Source organism: Manacus candei, unplaced genomic scaffold (genome assembly GCF_025592945.1).
Source record: "Manacus candei isolate 608988 ecotype Guabito, Panama unplaced genomic scaffold, ASM2559294v1 h1tg000089l, whole genome shotgun sequence".
Classification (NCBI taxonomy): domain Eukaryota; kingdom Metazoa; phylum Chordata; class Aves; order Passeriformes; family Pipridae; genus Manacus; species Manacus candei.
In genome coordinates, this window is record NW_026138137.1 from 215,129 (window position 1) to 232,570 (window position 17,442).

Sequence of the window (17,442 nt, forward strand, 5' to 3'; positions counted from 1 at the left end):
TGTTTATTCAGTGATCAGTAAGTAGTTATATCTGGGACTGATGCAATGTAGCTCCAGTTTTCCAACAGTAAACTCCACGCAGCCTTATATAATTTGGGAGGGAAAATCATCTCTCTGGTTTTCTTATATTTCAGTAAACCATGCATCTGTGTCCAAGAACTTTTCAGCTCATTAATTCAGCCGCAATATAAAATATATACAAAATTAGGGTATCGTTTTCAAAAACAGGCACCTAAAATGAAGTTTCTAGATCCATATTTAGACCCATGAATCTGATTTTCCAAGCTACTAACCACCCGCCAGACTGCGCAGGACACTGATGGGAGCTCAGCACTTCTGAAGGTGGCTCCACTCAATGACAGCATCCAACTTTCTGACAGCCTTCTGGCAGAGACAGTTTTCACAAGCTTCATAAAACACAAAAGGCCAAAACAACATGTCCTGCAATTATCCACACTGAAAAACAATCTTAATTAATAATGATATCATCGCTACTCCCTCTACCCTTCAAGTGCCGCTGAGTTTTGCCTTTCCTTCATTTCTCTCCCTTCTCTCTAATACTTAATCCTGTACTTCAAGTTTTTATCATACCATCAACTTGATTTCAGTGCTGTTTGTTGTGTGCTGTGTAAGGTTTTACTCTTTCTTATCATTGGGATTATTCACCTTCCTATATGCTCAGTGATTACAGCCTCAGAGGACACACATTGTCCCACAAAATACTCAGGTTTGGTTTTGAGTCCGTACAAAACTGATCCCAGTGACACAGCAAAGATTTAGATAAGGTTTAAAAAAACTAACAAGAAAATTGAGATTTCTGCCTTTATCCAAATAAGCACATTAAGGGAAAAAATTGAATAAAAGTATTAAATGCTAAACTCACATAAGTTTAGAACATTAATTTGATGAAGTTAGCCAGTTATTCATTCTCCTTTCCATAAAAATGCCACATCTGTGTAAGACTGATCCTCTTTGTATTTAAGGTGTATACTTTGACCAAAAGTCATTGGGGCCAACTGGAGTCAAAAGCTTGATCACTAAAGCCAATTTTTTCTTTCCCATTGGATTTGTGAATGAGGATGTCAAATTTCGACATCTCAGCAAGGTGAAAATTTGAAGGAAAGGACAGTTTGGCCTTTCCCAGAACTAAGACCCTACTGAAAACACAGCAGCACCTCTCTGATGTAATCTATACATTTGGATGCCTCTATTTTGGCTCAGCTAGAGAGATTCCCTAGTCAATTCAGACTGCTCAAGCTTAAAATACAGAACCTTTCTGTACTTGAAGGGGGCCTATATGAAAGATGGAGACAAAATTTTTAGCAGGGCCTGTTATAACAGGACAAGGGGTAATGACTTTAAATTAAAAGAGGGTCAATTTAGACTACATATAAGGAAGAAGTTTTTTAAAAACTTCACTTGTGTCGATGATGAAACACTGGCACAGGTTGCCCTGAGAGGCGGTGGATGTCCTGACCCTGGAAATATTCAAGGTCAGGTTGGACGGGGCTCTGAGCAACCTGGTCTAGTTGAAGATGCCCCTGCTCATTGCAGGGGGTTGGCCTAGATGACATTTAAAGGTCCTTTCCAACCCAAACCATTCTTTGAGTCTTACTAGACAAATACAAATGGGAGAAGGGACCCACACAAAATCAATGCTAAACTCGAGCAAATACCCAGTGTGTCAAGTTTTGGTGGAAGCAGGTGGAGCTGTGCATTTTCAACAGCTGGAAATGAAGCTTCAAGTAGAGTCAAGCAGCACGATTAACACACAGTGCTGTCATTCCACTGTGCAGCAGTTGCCAGCCAGAAAACAAATTTCCATTTTCAAAGCAGTTCAAGTTGGAACTTTTGTTTTTCCTACTTGTAACTCCCTTCTATTGTACACGCCATCACCAACACTTTGCACCACTTCCATTTTCCAGCAGTAAATCTGAATGCTTGAATTCTAATTTTACATGGCACGCTGAACCACCTTTCAGAAACTCCCCAAAACTGTACAAGGCGACCAAGCTGCTAATTCAGGCACTTGGGTTAAATGCTGCAAACGCTCACCAGCCTCACCTCTGCACCTCTGAGAAACAGTCCCTCCTGATACTCCTCAATATTCTCACTCTGAGGACTCTGACAAGCAGCAAATCTACAGAATCCCAAACCGCTCCAGTATGACACCTTTCCCAGTCACTGGTATGTTTTGACCAGGATTTACAGTCTAAATTAAACAGGATTTACTCTGCAAGCTCCTGCAGATTAGTTATGTTCTGAAAACTCTGACCTGTGGGAATTAGAAAAGGTAACATTACTTAAAAATAAAATATCACAAGGCTGAATAATTTTTCAGTGACATACTCAGGTCTCCAAAGAGCATTAAATATAATTTCTAGACCGGCCTAAAGAGCAAACCATGGTGCATGACAAAGTGGTTCTCCTGCAGCTCATCTGTGAGTTTAAACACAGATATCCTGAAACAACTTAGTGCTATTTACTCACTGGTTTAAAAAAAAAAAAAAAGTTTAAGCCAGTTGACAGTAAGTCCTGTCTTGATTGGAATCCCTCGGTTAAAATCATCTAAAGCCCAGGGACTGGCATTCTATCTCAATCCAGCCCTTATGTCACCTGTGCCACCTTGTAACTCTGTTCTTTTATTTTCCCAGCATCCCTGATTAATTCCGAATGTGGCAATGAGGGATCCTAGAACACATCAAAGGAAAATATGGCACACTTAAAGCAATGTCCTGCCCTCAGATACTGACCAGGCAGCACCGCTTTGGCTTCTGAAACCCAAGGGCATGGCCTTCTACAACACCAAGTTTTTGGGTTTTATTTCAACACTACAAAGCTTTGTTCAGAATATGGGTGCAACCATCATCTATTTTAACCTACAGAAAAAATGATGGTGGGGTTTCTCCACCAGAGTAGTTTTGCAACACTTTTGCTGTAGTCTAAACATATAAAAAAAACCCCATATTAAAAAACCTGCTTTAGATTTCATTTAAAAATGTCAATTTGTACAGCACTGTGAAAAGTCACATGGACAGTTTTGCATAACAAAATGCAATTACAATTTCCTTCCATACAGAACTGGAGGACAGTACAAATGCAGGCCTGAGCACCTTTTCACTCTAGATACCTTACTGGCAGCATGATCATTAGCACTACAGAACTCCTGCTGTAGTAAACAGCCTTGTCCCTCTATTCCAGAGGAACTGTGTTCATGAATGCCTCAGAAACAATCTTTTTGAGTGGAAAAGAGTGGAATGTGGATAGGAAGATCCTTTGACTGCTAACAAAGTGAAATACTGACACCAACCTTAATGCAACACAGAAGAACAGCAACTTGCAAAAAAAAATTGTTGAATGTTTTAATGCATTTTGAATTGTAATGAAGAAAAAACATTTTACATCTAAAAACAAATTAGCAGAATAATAAAAATGGTTCCACATAACTTATAAATTCTTTTCCCCAAAAGGTAGTTTTCACAGATTTAGGCAACAAATAAGATGTTTCATTCCAGATCTTTCTGACTCTATATTATACACAAACTTTGTGAAAACTGATGTGCATTGCTTGAGAGAAAGACACAGAAGCTTGGTTTTGCCCAGTGATGAGTTTTCTGTGAAATTCTGCACAATACTGAAACTGTAACTGCAACTCTCCTCCATTTTATGAAATGCTAGACATTGTTCAGTGCTGAAAAACACTCTTTAGAACATTAAAAGCCATGAAATGCTTTCCACACATTAAGTCAATGTTGTATTATTCACCACGGCTCACATGTTTTGTTTCAAGGGGAATGGCAGTTCTGCTTACCCTTCAGTACAGCATATAAAATTAAGCTACGTGATAGTTAAGTGTTCAGCTGATTTAAGTATTAGCCTGCTCATAAGAACGTGGCTCTAGCACCTTGTTTGCTTGATTTTTTCAAAATGAAACTATGTAATAACCCATTCCTGGTACCAGAGGACGGTCCCTCTGGTGATATAAAAAGTTTGCAGCAATGATGATTAAACTGCATAGAGTCCAGTGGTCCTGTATTACATATGTATTAGAGAAGCTTAAACAGACACTTTAGTTTAGCAGGACCAAAACCAGTGAGCCTCTCCCCCACCTCAGGTAATAAAGGACAGCCATTGCTCAAGATACTACATGCAGGCCACGCTGGAGAAACTGCTTTAACTGGCCAGACATTTTTCTCTCTATTTTTAAACAGCATAAACCTTTGTAAAATTCTTCCTGTCACCAACTAAAAGAAAATGAGTCTTGTCTTCTTAAGGAATAAAACCTGTAACTCAACATTAAACGGCTTTACCCCAGAGTTAAAAACCCAGAAAAAAAAAAAAAAAAGTGAAAATAAACTTTGACACCATCATTTAACTTTTATCAGCAGAAGACTTAAAACTCTGCAGCTGCTTTGTGCAACCTCACTGGTTTTGGTATTTAAGATTACTTCAGCACAGCTGTGTATGTATCTTGTATCTCAAAAAAAAAAAAAAAAAACCAAAAAACCCAAACCCTACAAAAGAAAAAAACAAGGGATCAAACTACTGTGATGACCTGTACTATACAGATACTGCATATATATCCTCCATTAAATATTTTGAGCTTCCTTAATGCTACACTCCAAAACTATGTCTAGGACCCCTGTTTTCCTACAGTTCCTCACTGATGCATTCATCATCCAATCCCATTGCACTCCCATGCCATATATATGTTAGTTAACAGAACCAGCTAACACATCTGTCTTCATGTCATTATAAACAGTGCTGTAGAGGACATGAGCACAGCTGCAGTTTCACAAAATCATAATGATGAGATAAAACGCTCCTAATACTTCTGCCAACCCACCATAAACCCCATGATTTCCACTGTAAGAGTGCACCCTTGGCTTACCCTCACCCTTCATATTATACTGTGATATGTCAGACAGTTATAGGGGCAGCATCTCCCTTTAGCCAAAAAGAGGTGTCTGTCTGAAGCAGCCTTTCTGTTCTTTTGAAGACATCAGCTGCCACCTGCATTTACTTACATCAGCAGCAGCTGCAGTGTAACACCCCACTGCCAGTGCAAAAAACAGCCAAGCACAGTGAGGAGCAAAACCAGAGTAAGATTATTTGGGAGAAAGAAGGGAGACCTGTGTTAATTATCCCCTTCTGGAAAAGGACAGGGACTGCAGCAGCCCTTGTCGTCCTAGAACAGAAAGGTAACATGATGTTTACTGACTGTATTGCTCCACTAGCTTTAAGTGTTAATTACCTTAAGGATCACATGTAGTATGATTGTCTTTCCTCTCATGTCAGAGATAGTACTTCAGGCAGAGACCAAAAGTGCTTTTTTCTAGGCTACAGAGAGATTCGACGCATCTTGACCAACATTCATTTTTGAGGTAGTACTCATTTGCTTTGTATTGCTGGCTCAAAATGAAAATATGGGAAGTGAACACAATTAAAAATATGTTCACTGTAGGTACATAAACAAAAACACCACCCCAAAAAAACCTATTTCCTTTCTGGGCAGATCACCAAAAAGAAGTAATCCTTCTTACAAAGGTCAGCTCACATTCACTGGTAAAGTCAAACTTTCATAAACGGTTTATAACAATAGCTATAAACTAAAGTGCTTCAGAATTTGTTTGACCAGATTTCAGTGATTAGAATTATAATATTCTGGATTTTTGCTAGTATGAAATGCAATGAGGTTTTAGAATCACTTTATATAAGAAGGGCAGAACAAATATTTTTCTTTTTTCAAAAGAAAAAGTACAAAAAGCATTACAAATAAACCTGGCAGTCTATATTCACTACAAGTTGCTTGCATTTTCCTTCTCAAATCTACTATTTCTCCAGTAACTGGAATAAAAATGGAGCTGAAGTTGCACTATAACGCAGCACTAAAAAAAGTATTCCAAATCAGATGCAAACAGGAAAATGTTTACAATCATACAACTAGTGAAATTCACACTTCATTTCAAAGTTTTAGCCCTGCAGATTCTTTTTAACACAAGGCAGATATGTAGAGTCATGGAAAAACATAACAGACTGCTATACACTCTCTACAGTAATTACATAAGTTTCACATTTATGTCACAAATGTAATGCCCTACTGTGTAACTACTGAATGCTAAATAACTTATGGACATTTATGTGCTCTATGCAACAGTGAACATATTGACCAGTGGATGCCAAAATATAAAAGTTCATACACAAGACAAACTAATCTTTAAAAAAATCACATCTTCTGTACAACTCATGCAAACTGTGCACAATGTGGTAACAAGAACAACATTTGCTCAGGCCTCCCCTCATGGAAGAGCTTTTACAGCGGGAGCAGACCAGTGTTCAGAGCAGTCTGCCAAAGTGTAGAAGTCCATGGCGGCACAAACGCAGAAACTCCTTCAGGATTTCATTTCTCCTGTAGCAAAGCAGGGATGTTGATGTTCCACCCGATAGCCTGACGATCAAACCCACACGTGAAGAGGTTACATATGGGGTGGTCCTCACACCAGGCGGAGCAGCACACCATCCTCCTGTGCCCCTGCGACAGCCGGGAGACAGCAGCGTTACCGACACGGCACAGGGAAACCTCTGTGTCAGCAAGGCAAACCTGCAGTGCTCATCCTAGTTTTTACAGTTATTGAGAATCCTAAAAGTCACTGTTACCTTCATCTGCAGGGTAAGTCTTTACAATGATGAGATCCAGCACTGGATCAATAAGGACAGAGGCACAGAAACAGGTGCATCTAAACTTTTGAGATTTCCAAGGTGTGTTTGCTATCTTTTATTTGCAAAAGCAAATCGAATTTTGATTTCAGAATTTTTATTTATAAAAGCAATCTTAAAATATGGAACTACTTGCTGGCAAATACATTGTTACAAGCCTGCAAGAATAAGTGTCCATCATGTTCATAATTCAGAAGGGATAATACTACAGCAGGAGGAATATCACACTGACAAGTTCAAGTCCAATGGTAACAAAAGTGTCCGAAATAGGATTCTGACCAACATTTAAGTTAAAAAATTAAATAAATAGACAGATAGATAGACAGACAGATGAATAGATAAATTGGCCATGGTTTCAGTAGTGTCAGTCTGAATGGAACTACTAAGGAAAAAAAAAAAAGACATGCACCTACACACAAAAAACCCCCTCAAGACTACAATGAACTAAAAAAAAACCCCAAATTAAAAAAATCCTAAAATAGACTAAATAAGTCTTAAAACTCCTTCCTAAATTCTGTCAAGAACTGCTGAATCAATCCAAAAAACACCTACTGAAGTGGTATAATCAATTAATTTCACTTAGTCTAATTTGCTCTATTAGTGATGCTTGCCATGCTAAATAGCACCACAAATGCACAAAGCTTGATGGGCGCAGCAAGGCTTTTTTATTATGTAGTACTAAATATCAAGAATGTACACACATAAGCATGGAAGAAAAAAAAATTTAAAATTTATCACCAAATCGTAAAAGGTGAGCTCACAAAACTGACCCCCACTTTTTCCTTCTGTTTCTGCATCATGGAATCATAGAATGGTTTGGGTTGGAAGGGACCTTACAGATCAAGTTTCAACCCGTCTGCCATGGGCAGGGACACTTTCCACCAGACGAGCTTGCTCAAAGCCTCATCCAACCTGGCATATATATCAAATTAAACTGCGTAATTAAAAAAACCCAAAACACAAATACAAGAAAACCACCGTTATATCTCATAGTGAGCCACTTTCCTGACACAATTCACATCAAGGCATCGAAACTCCTCTGAAAGGCTCTTATATACTTCTTCCATTTCACTTCAGTAAGGAGAAAAAATTATGAAAGGCACTCGAAACATTATTTGCAATTCCAATAAAAAAGTTCAAAATGTTTCATATTTGCATGTTGGTTCTTTTCAGTAACCAACGACAGCGCGTTTATTTAGACAAGTGTTGTTCATCATTCGTTCAGCTTTTAAGCTGGAGAGCCCAAATCCTGCTTTTAACCTTGTGTGAAGTAAGAGCAGACGTACTTGAGGGCTATACCCAGTTACCTGTCTGTTACTGCGAGGGAGCCGAGCTAATCGCACTCCTGACATGTCGAACAATCTGACCTGTCGGTTGTCATGTGGAAGGGCGATGATTCTTTGGCCAACACATACGTTAATCCTGCACAGAAGAGACAAAAGTAGGTTACGCGCAAAACAACGAGCCTGGCAAATAGAACTTGACAGCACAAATTTAAGCTCTCGGGAACGGATGCAGCTGAATTTTTCCTGATTAGAATTCACAAATGGAAAGAGGAAAAAGTATTGAACCATTAAGGTATTTTCTATTGTACCAGATCCTCAAACAGCCTTAACGTTTGCATCCCGTATGCAAAAATCTCAGAAAAACAATGCTATGTATTTTCTGAAAATTAATACTGACTACACAAGCATTTTATAAAACCATTTCAGACCTTTCTCAAATTCTTACAAATCTCAACTCCAATTTTAGGGACTAAAATTAAATGTATATTTAGTGAATTAATAGAATAGACTATTTCAGTTGGAAGGTACCTGCAGCAATCATCTATTCCAACTGCCTGATCAATTTAGGCCTGACCAAAGTTTAAAGCATGTTATTAAGGATATTGCCCAAATGCCTCTTCAAGACTGGTAGGCTTGGGGCATCAACCATCTCTCTAGGAAGTCTGTTCCAGGACATGACCACCCTCTTAGTAAAAAAATGTCCAGTCTAAACCTCTGTGTGTCAGCTCTGGACCACTCCCAGAGGTGAAAGAAATTATGAATTAATTAAGAAGACATGAATGAAGAAAAACAGTAACTCAGAGATCTGCTTACCTGTTGACTGCAGAATCTGTACGGATTGTTGCAATAGGAGATCTCATGTTTTTCAAATCCCAGACTTTTACTGTACGGTCATCACTACCAGAAACAACATTGTCTCCCACAGTGAAAACTGCAGATGTCACAGTGCTAAACAATCAGAAGTAAAGAGAAAGACATTAAGCTCTAAAGTTCTTTATTAAACTAACATCTGATTTAGAAATTGTAGTTTCTGTTCCTGTGTTTCCTTTAACATATGTCTTTTTTATTTTATTTTTTTAAAAATAATCTGACTGGCCCAATTGCTAAGAGAAGCAGCCCGACACTAGAGACTCACTCTGGAGGCATCTTTCATATTCCACTGATCCTGATATGAGCTAAACATGTCCAGTCTTGAAACCTTAATTCACTTTTGAAGTTCTGCACTAATGTGCAGTAGTTATCAGACAACACAAACTGAATTTGTAGCATAGAGTACAATTCTTCCTCTTAAGTGCCTCAAGACTAGTAGTCAAGTTCTTTTCTTTCCATCCAAAGACTTCTGTAGAACTACCCCAGGCATTTGTCACTCCCTGCACAGACACCGAGGAGGTCCCAATACCTACCTGAGGTGTAGCTAAAGCTATTTTGTACACACACATGAACATGCTGTAATCCACACACAGAGCCTCCAGTATAACTCCACTGCCAATAGCTACAGCAATCTAACAATTTCTAATTGTGATTTCTATTCCTGTTTTACAAGCAGGTAAGTCTGAGAGTCAGATGAAAAAATGACAAAAAGTAGTAAGAAGGACAATCATACAGTTCTTTCAAATTGTACCCATTATGTCTATAAATGCACAAGGGCAGTCACAGAAAGACTTATGAGAATATTTGTAGCAACTGAAAGTGCAAAACACTACTTCCAGAAGAGGTTTTATAATTAATTTTATTTTAGAATTTTATTATCTTTGTATTTTATACTTTCAGAAGACAGTATACTGCTGGGCTCAAATGAACAGTTTTCATGATTAGTCTACGGTGGGTTTTTTTAATCTTTTACCTTTACTTCATATTAACCAAGTAAAAGCTTTTGTACTACTATTTTCGTTGTAATTGTGTGAATTCCCAATCCATAACCAGTTATTTTCTGCCCACATAATGTACTAACAAAGCATTTCTATCTCTCCCTACAATCATTAGGGAAGGCTTCTCAACTCTGTTTCTACAGATTTGATTTAATGACCTATCTTGTAACTTGGGTCACGCACGTCAATTCTTAGAATTTAGTAATTTTAATTTAAGTTGTCAGTTGTTACTGTCACTTTTGTTGTTCTGCAGAAATTTGAATTCATGTCCTATTCAAGCTGCTGATTGAGATTAGCACAAGCCAGGTCACAATGGACCAGTTTATGCAAGCCTCTTAATTTAAATTGACACCAAATTAAGTTTTAATTAGGACAAAGGCCCACTTTATTCATGATACCAAGTTTCCTAATGCATTATTAGAGTGCAGCAAAGCTACCAGGGAGATGATTACAATAAGAACCAAGAGGTCTTTGACTAATCTTCTGTACTTTATGAACCAAAAGTCAAGAAGTTAAAACATACATGAAGGCTACAACTACTAAATCTCTTTCATAAGGCACCTTTGCAATTGGGAAGAAAACTCATTCATGCACTTTGAGCTGCTGCACAACACAGTTGGCATTTCTTAGCACCAACCTTGTCTTCTACCAGCCCAACCTCCTTTAAACTTACCAACATCTGCATTTATCTTCTCACTATTTCTTTACCCAAGCTGCAAAATACCTCAAAAAATATTTCAAGCTTTCCCTTAACTCTATACTGCTGCAACACATTTGAAACACTGTTCTTAAGGTTAAAATTCTCTTCTCAATCTCCATAATTTGCACACACATTGGGAGACTTCCGTGTACACAACAATATAAGGAATTCAAGTCATACAAAATTCTCCAGGTGAATATACCGTGCTTTAGTATTGTGCTGCCAACAAACAAATTTGATCTGTTTTCCCATCATACATTTCATTTCAATTACAGCTGGAATACATTGTGAAACTGTCTTAAAATAACCCTCGGATTTTGGGTGCTTTCTTTTTCAAAACTTTAAACAGCTTTCCAGCTTCTTTGATCTCATAGTGGTTCTCCTTTATCACTTATCACTTTCAAACATGGTCTCTTTGACTACATAAAGTTCTCTAATCCTTAGATTTATAATATTTAAAATTAAAACACTCAGAACCATTGCCAGGAGAACAGAATGTCAGCCCTAGGTTGAAGCTCAACCCTTCCTGCTCCTGTAAAATGAAGACTCATGAAAGATAACAAAATCCTTTTCTGTACTGTTTTCAGCTTAACCATTCAGATATTACTGCATACACAAAGAAAAAGTTTGTAAAATAAAAATGCAATCAAGTTCTGCTGCAGCTCTCTGGCAACAGGGAAAGTCATAGAAAGGGAAAGGGAAGGCTGCTCTGTTTTCACTGACAACTTTAAAGGTGTTAAGTGGTCTTAGCCCTCTGTCCACCCTCAGTTTGTCCCTGTAAGGCACTGCAGGCTGGGATGTGCAGTATTTGCAAGCACACGTGACTATGGAAACAGCCTTTTACATACAGAGCTTTGCACTTTTTACTGAACCCACTGTTTATGATCAGGGATTTTGGTCCCAGTTCCAAAGCAAACAGTATATGGATGTCTACATAACACTTCCCAGACACTGTGCTTTTAACAAAATGAAACAAGACTCTTCTAGGAGAACCTGTAGATACACTTGATTCAATTCTCAAATATATCTCATTTTCAAAATAAGATTGCAAGACTTGAAGTTTTATGTAACTTAACAACAAGTCAAGAGAGACAAAAGCAGTATCATTCTCACAAACCTGACAACTCTGGGGAGGGTTATCAGCACTTCATCGTCATCTGAGTAAAGACCAAGTGGTTTTTTGGCTGGTTTGTTTTGGTTTTTTTTTTTTAAATAAAGTGAAACATATTGAGTTCACATTTAAAAAACCATATACATGTAAATTCAAAAATATGCACAACACTACTGACTTCAAAACCATGAGCAAGTGCTGAGCTCATAGATCTTACACAGTACAGACCATGTTTTGTGTCCTCTGCTATTCCAAACTGGGGTATCTATTAATGTGAGATAGATGCATCTCATCAATTTTTTTCTTATTTTTGTGTTTGTTTGTTTTAATTAAAACAAAATAGCAACAAGAAGAAAAGCCACTTTCTATTTATAAACTAAAACAGGACTTCAGCCCAGCTAAAGGGGGATGTTGAGAAGAAAGGGAAGCAAAGTTTGTGTGGGAAGAAAGAAGTTAACAGAGCTGCCAATCCACAGATAACCTTTCAAAAGTATTGCCTCTCTAACATCATCCATATCACAAAAATTAAAAGCCTTCTCCCTATATTTTCATGTGGCTACATTTAATTTCTGTTTGTATTAGTCTTCAGATAAAACTCTGGTTAACATCCCCTTGGCTAAATTAATAAAAAGTGTCAACAAAAGATCATCAGACCCCATGTTAATTGAATGCTAGAAGACATTAGGTTTTTAATAACTCAAAAAGATGACAGGTATTGTAGGACATTAAAAAAAAAAACAGGCAAAGAGGAAGCAGTCTTATGACACTTCAAACTGTGCGTCCCACAGGGAGTTTGGTGTGCTACAACCATTCTCCAAAAAAGCCTCAGCCTCCGCCAAACCCCAGCAAAACTCATTTATCTTGTCATAGGGAGCAGCCGAGCGTGTACTTCCAGCTGACAGCGTGGCACTTCCTCACCACACACCGCTGCCTGGCCTCGCACATCCTGCTCCCTCCGTGGGTCTCAATCACCAGAAATACCGTGGTGCTCGCACTCCTCATTAGGCCGAACAGCTGTCTCCCCAGTCACACTGAGACACAAAACTGTTTTGCATAACAATCTGCTGAAATTTTACACATAGGGGAAGGGGGGAAAAGAAACAAACATTGGAAATGTTGGACCATGAAATGCTGATGCAGAACCCTCGCTGGCAATGCACCAAAAAAAGAAGTTAACACTGCTCTTTCCGTTTTGATTTGCAACCTAAACTGGGATTTGCCACTGAATGCTGGGAGACAACATGTTTTTGCACCCTTGGAAAGGTATCTATGTACACACGTTAATCTGTGTGTGGGATGAAAATGGATAAAACCAGAGTTTTCAGATAAATTTATTCAAGGTACATCAAATTGTAGGTAAACAGCAAAATTTGAGCGCTCAAATATGCCTCTCTCGTTTCAAGCAGGAAAATTCAGAAACAAAACCTAAAGGAATCTCTATTTAGGATGAAATTTCCTGCACCAGGGGAACGAAGTGTACCCCCACACTGAGCCATCTGCAGCCTGGGGGGAAGCCAGGACCTGTGTTTAAAACCTCCAGATATGGACAACAGGCTGCCCATCTCACAAGGAGATGACAGTGAACAAAGGAGTCCCACGTAAGGAGAACACCAGTACCTCCACATTTGAGTGCATTTAGGTTTCAGAAGTGCTAAAAGCACTTGATTCCAGAAGGAGCTACACATATAATTGCCAAAGTCTGCCTATGGATTTATATCCAAATACCAGCAAATACCTTTTTCTCCAACTTGAGAAACAGTAAGAATGAACCATGAAGGAATTACAGAATCACAGAATCAATTAGGTTGAAAAAGTCCTCTGAGATCAGAGACCAACCTCTGAACAAACACCACCGTGTCAACTTGACCATGGCACTGAGTGCCACGTCCAGTCTTTCCTTACACACCTCCAGGGATGGTAACTCCACAACCTCCCTGGGCAGCCCATTCCAATATCTAATCATCCTTTCTATGAAGAATTTCTTCCTAATGTCCAACCTAAACTTCCCCTGGTACAGTTTAAGACTATGCCTTCTTGTCCTGTTGCTGGTTGCCTGGGAGAAGAGGCCAAGCTTCACCTGGCTACAACCTCCTTTGAGGTAGTTGTAGGGAGTAATAAGGTCCCCCCTGAGCCTCCTCTTCTCCAGGAATTAACACAGAAGGGAAAGGGAGGGAATTCAGAGATGACTGTTAGCACTCAAGAATCATTTTTTTAGCATTTAAATCAACAATGTGTATTCCAGAGATGTGTTTCACGACATTTACAGAAAATTGCCAGTCTCCCTTTCTTGCTATCTTAAAAATAATAAAATGATATAGCAATGAAAACAGTAACTAGGTTGTATGAAGATTACTCAATGGCAAGTTAGTAAATTAGTTAAGGTGCAAATATTTTTAAATCAATTCCATTACATTTGTGATGGGATAAAAAAAGGTCCATTTATCCCTGCACTGCTGCTGCACAGATAGAATACAAAGAAAGGACCCCCTTACAACCTTCTTCTGTGGGTCAGCTGAAAAAAAAAATCATAGCACTTTTTACTGCATGCATTCAAGAATGGAATTAAGATTCTTTCCATCTATTGTAGTGAAGCTTAAAGCAGTCAAAAGCAATTGGATACAGACTTATCATCTACATCTTTTTTAAAGCAACTGACAAAACTCTAATGGCTAACACTGAGTGCAATCAAACTTTGCATGTTACACACCCCACACCCCAAAATAAAACACTTCCTTTTTTTCTTTTAGCTATAGGGCTTTTAAGCACTTCGTCTTATAGTTTAAGGAGTAGATTATTCAATTTCTTATATTTCTCTATTAATTAGGAAGCCATTTCTGCCTTGAGGAGTTCACCAATGACACCAGAGAAGGTTCAAGAACATAAAGAATTGTTTTTTGTGGTACTTCGGCAACTCCAACATTGGGTTGGGGGAAGGTTAGAAGAGATAATGGGGTATTTCAAGCTGTGCAAGAGAGCAAAGAGAGGTAAGTAGGATGAGTTGAAGGCATGTAAAACATACTGGCTCTAGTCTGTTCTGACAGACTGACAAAGAAGTGAACAGCACGGGAAGTGAGAAAAATTCAAAGCTGGATGCCTGAGCTGTCAGCTATTAAGGCTGCTAACAAGGCTAAGAAAACTGTTGAATCCTTAGTATGCTCAGTTACATGCATGTAATAATTGTAAACCAAAAAGGTTTTGAAACATGTTCAGAAGCAATAAAAGCATTAAAAAAAAATAACCCTGGAGCTTCAAATCCAGACCATAATCTTCACTTAAAGAATATTCAACATGGAAATGTGGGATCAGAACAGTGCGTGAAACACAACTTGGGAGTCTTTTTCAATGAAATGCAAGAAGAAAAAAAAACCATGTTAGACACAATAAGGTAGAAATATTAACAGCAATATCAGAACCATCTAGTTAATCAGTGAGGCTTGGGGAGAAAACTGAATGTTTCATCACAAAAATTTTGCACTTCTTACAGAAGCTGGATTGAGATATCTGCACATGGTGAACGCCTAAGGCACTCTTTGATGAGAAACAACAGAAAAATGGTAGACAAAGCATCACTGATCACATTAATAGCTGAAGCAAAAACAGGACTATCTTGAAAAGAACAGATGCTTTAAACTGGTCGAACTCCACTGATAGCATCCAACTTATTACGTTTTATTTGGCACAAAATTTTGACTAAAAGCACAAGCACAGCTTTTAGTCAAAGGTGCAAAGCTTGCATTTTTAGAACTACATCCGCTTTAACTTCACCAAGAAAATGTGGCTGAATAAAAATACCTAACAGTGTCCTTGCAATATTGGACATATCTATAACAAGACTACTTTCCAACAGGGATGTCTAATGACATCACTGCCTGCAGAAAAGACCCTTCCCCCCTCCGTGATTTGCTCTTTCAAGAACAATATATTCAAGACAGACACATATAAGGTATGAGAATTAAACCTTGCAGAATCGAGAATCTGGGAAAGCCAGCTGACCTTGGAATGCTGAGTGTCCACGAAACTAAAGCAATTATTAGTCTCTTGAAATGGAATGCCATTTTGACATTAACTCTCGATTCACTAAATGCCAAAATTCAGCCCTGCATCCTAATCAGCAGCTGCTTAATCATTTTTACATTTTTTAATTGAGATTTTCCAGCAAGTGTAGGAGTTTGAAAATGAAAAGTTGAAACAAGACATATTTGCAGCTCTCTAATTTCAAAGTTCTCTGGATGAAGCACAACTCACCATCCAGCTGCATATTCAGAGACATTCAAGCAGCAAATGAACAGGAACTTTCCCTTCTGGTCTCCTACAGCCACACAACCAGAGTGAAAGGAGAAGGAATATGCCGTAGTCCAGAAGAGCTATAAGCCAGCTTGCTCGGCTCTTTGGAAGAAATAGCGTAAGATTTACTTTAAGCAATTTTCCCCCTGAGTTTTCTAGAAAGTAACACAAAGATACAGATTCCACAACTAACACACATTCACACTTGATGCACTGGTTCAATCTAGCCACAAAGATCAGTAAGATCAGTAAGTTTGAAAAGCAGTAAACAAACTTTGTAATTTTTTTCAGGCTAGGTCAGAAGTACCTAGTCAAATTTTTATTTATTTTTAAGCCAAAAATGCATTTAATCGCCCAGACAAGGTGGTGCATTGCTATACACTGAACAATCAAGAAGCATTAACAAAGGATATTCAGTTTAGGATAGCAACCCAAAGCTGCTTCTTAAGACATCATTTTATTCTTTGAAGGATGGTATTTGCAAGTCCAGACTTGGAAGCCCTGCATATTTTTATTCAAGCATTTCAAGAGAGATGACCGCGACCACTTGCACCTTTGATGGTCACTAAGCAAAACAAAACCCTTTATTATTTACCAAGTAATTCATCAGCTGCATATAAACATCAGCATACAAATATACAGCAAAAGGACTGTTCAGTTTAAAAGCTGTATATAAATCCACTAGCTAATAAGCATTCTGTTGCCAATTTATTTCCAGTGTTACTGAATTGACAAAACAAGTGAATAAAATCTGTAAAGTACTTGACTAGACCTGTACAGACTAAGGGGGGTTTTTTAAGCTACAAATAGTAAAGATTTCTAACATGAACATTTTAGAAGGTTCCACACATCAAGCGCATGGAGAGTACTTAAAGGGACAAAAAATCTCATCAAGTACATATGCAAGAGCATGTCAACACTGGTCTCAACTAGGTCACTGTGCTGGTAAAAGAAAGGCCTTCACAGCCCCAACAAGACACAGCTATGCAGGCATTGGCAAACAAAAATGAAGTTGGAATGAAAATTGCCAGGTAGATGCCAGAACCATTTTGCTCTTCAGAACAAAACCTTAGTTCAATTTGAAGAGTTCTAATCAATAACCACTAAATTCAAAAATTTCTCAGTAGGAGAACAGCTGGTGCTGGGGTTGTTCAATCTGAAGAAGAGGAGCCTCAGAGGAGACCTCATCACTCACTACAACTCCCTGAAAGGAGGTTGTAGCCAGGTGGGGGTTGGTCTCTTCTCCCAGGCAGCATCAGTAAGACAAGAGGGCATGGTCTTAAGCTGTGCCAGGGGAGGTTAGGTTGGATATTAGGAAGAAATTCTTCACAGAGAGGGTAATCAGGCACTGGAATGGGCTGCCCAGGGAAGTGGTGGATTCTCCATCCATGGAGGTTTTTAAGATGAGACTGGATGTGGCACTTAATGCCACGGTCTGATAACCACAGCAGTGTTGGATCAAGGGTTGGACTTGAT

General features: G+C 38.5%; 1 protein-coding gene across 4 annotated transcripts in view; it reads right to left on the minus strand.

The window, feature by feature from the left end:
* Positions 1 to 3,347: 3,347 nt before the first annotated feature.
* WDR37 (WD repeat domain 37) overlaps positions 3,348 to 17,442 on the minus strand; it is a 44,699-nt gene continuing 30,604 nt past the window's right edge. For all 4 annotated transcript variants that reach the window (XM_051812901.1, XM_051812902.1, XM_051812903.1 and 1 more), the window contains 3 exons: positions 8,817 to 8,951; positions 8,025 to 8,139; positions 3,348 to 6,532 (listed from right to left, as the gene is read on the minus strand). In XM_051812901.1, the coding sequence (XP_051668861.1) occupies positions 6,401 to 6,532; positions 8,025 to 8,139; positions 8,817 to 8,951 (382 nt within the window). In that variant the 3' untranslated portion in view covers positions 3,348 to 6,400. The remainder of the gene's footprint in view (positions 6,533 to 8,024; positions 8,140 to 8,816; positions 8,952 to 17,442) is intronic.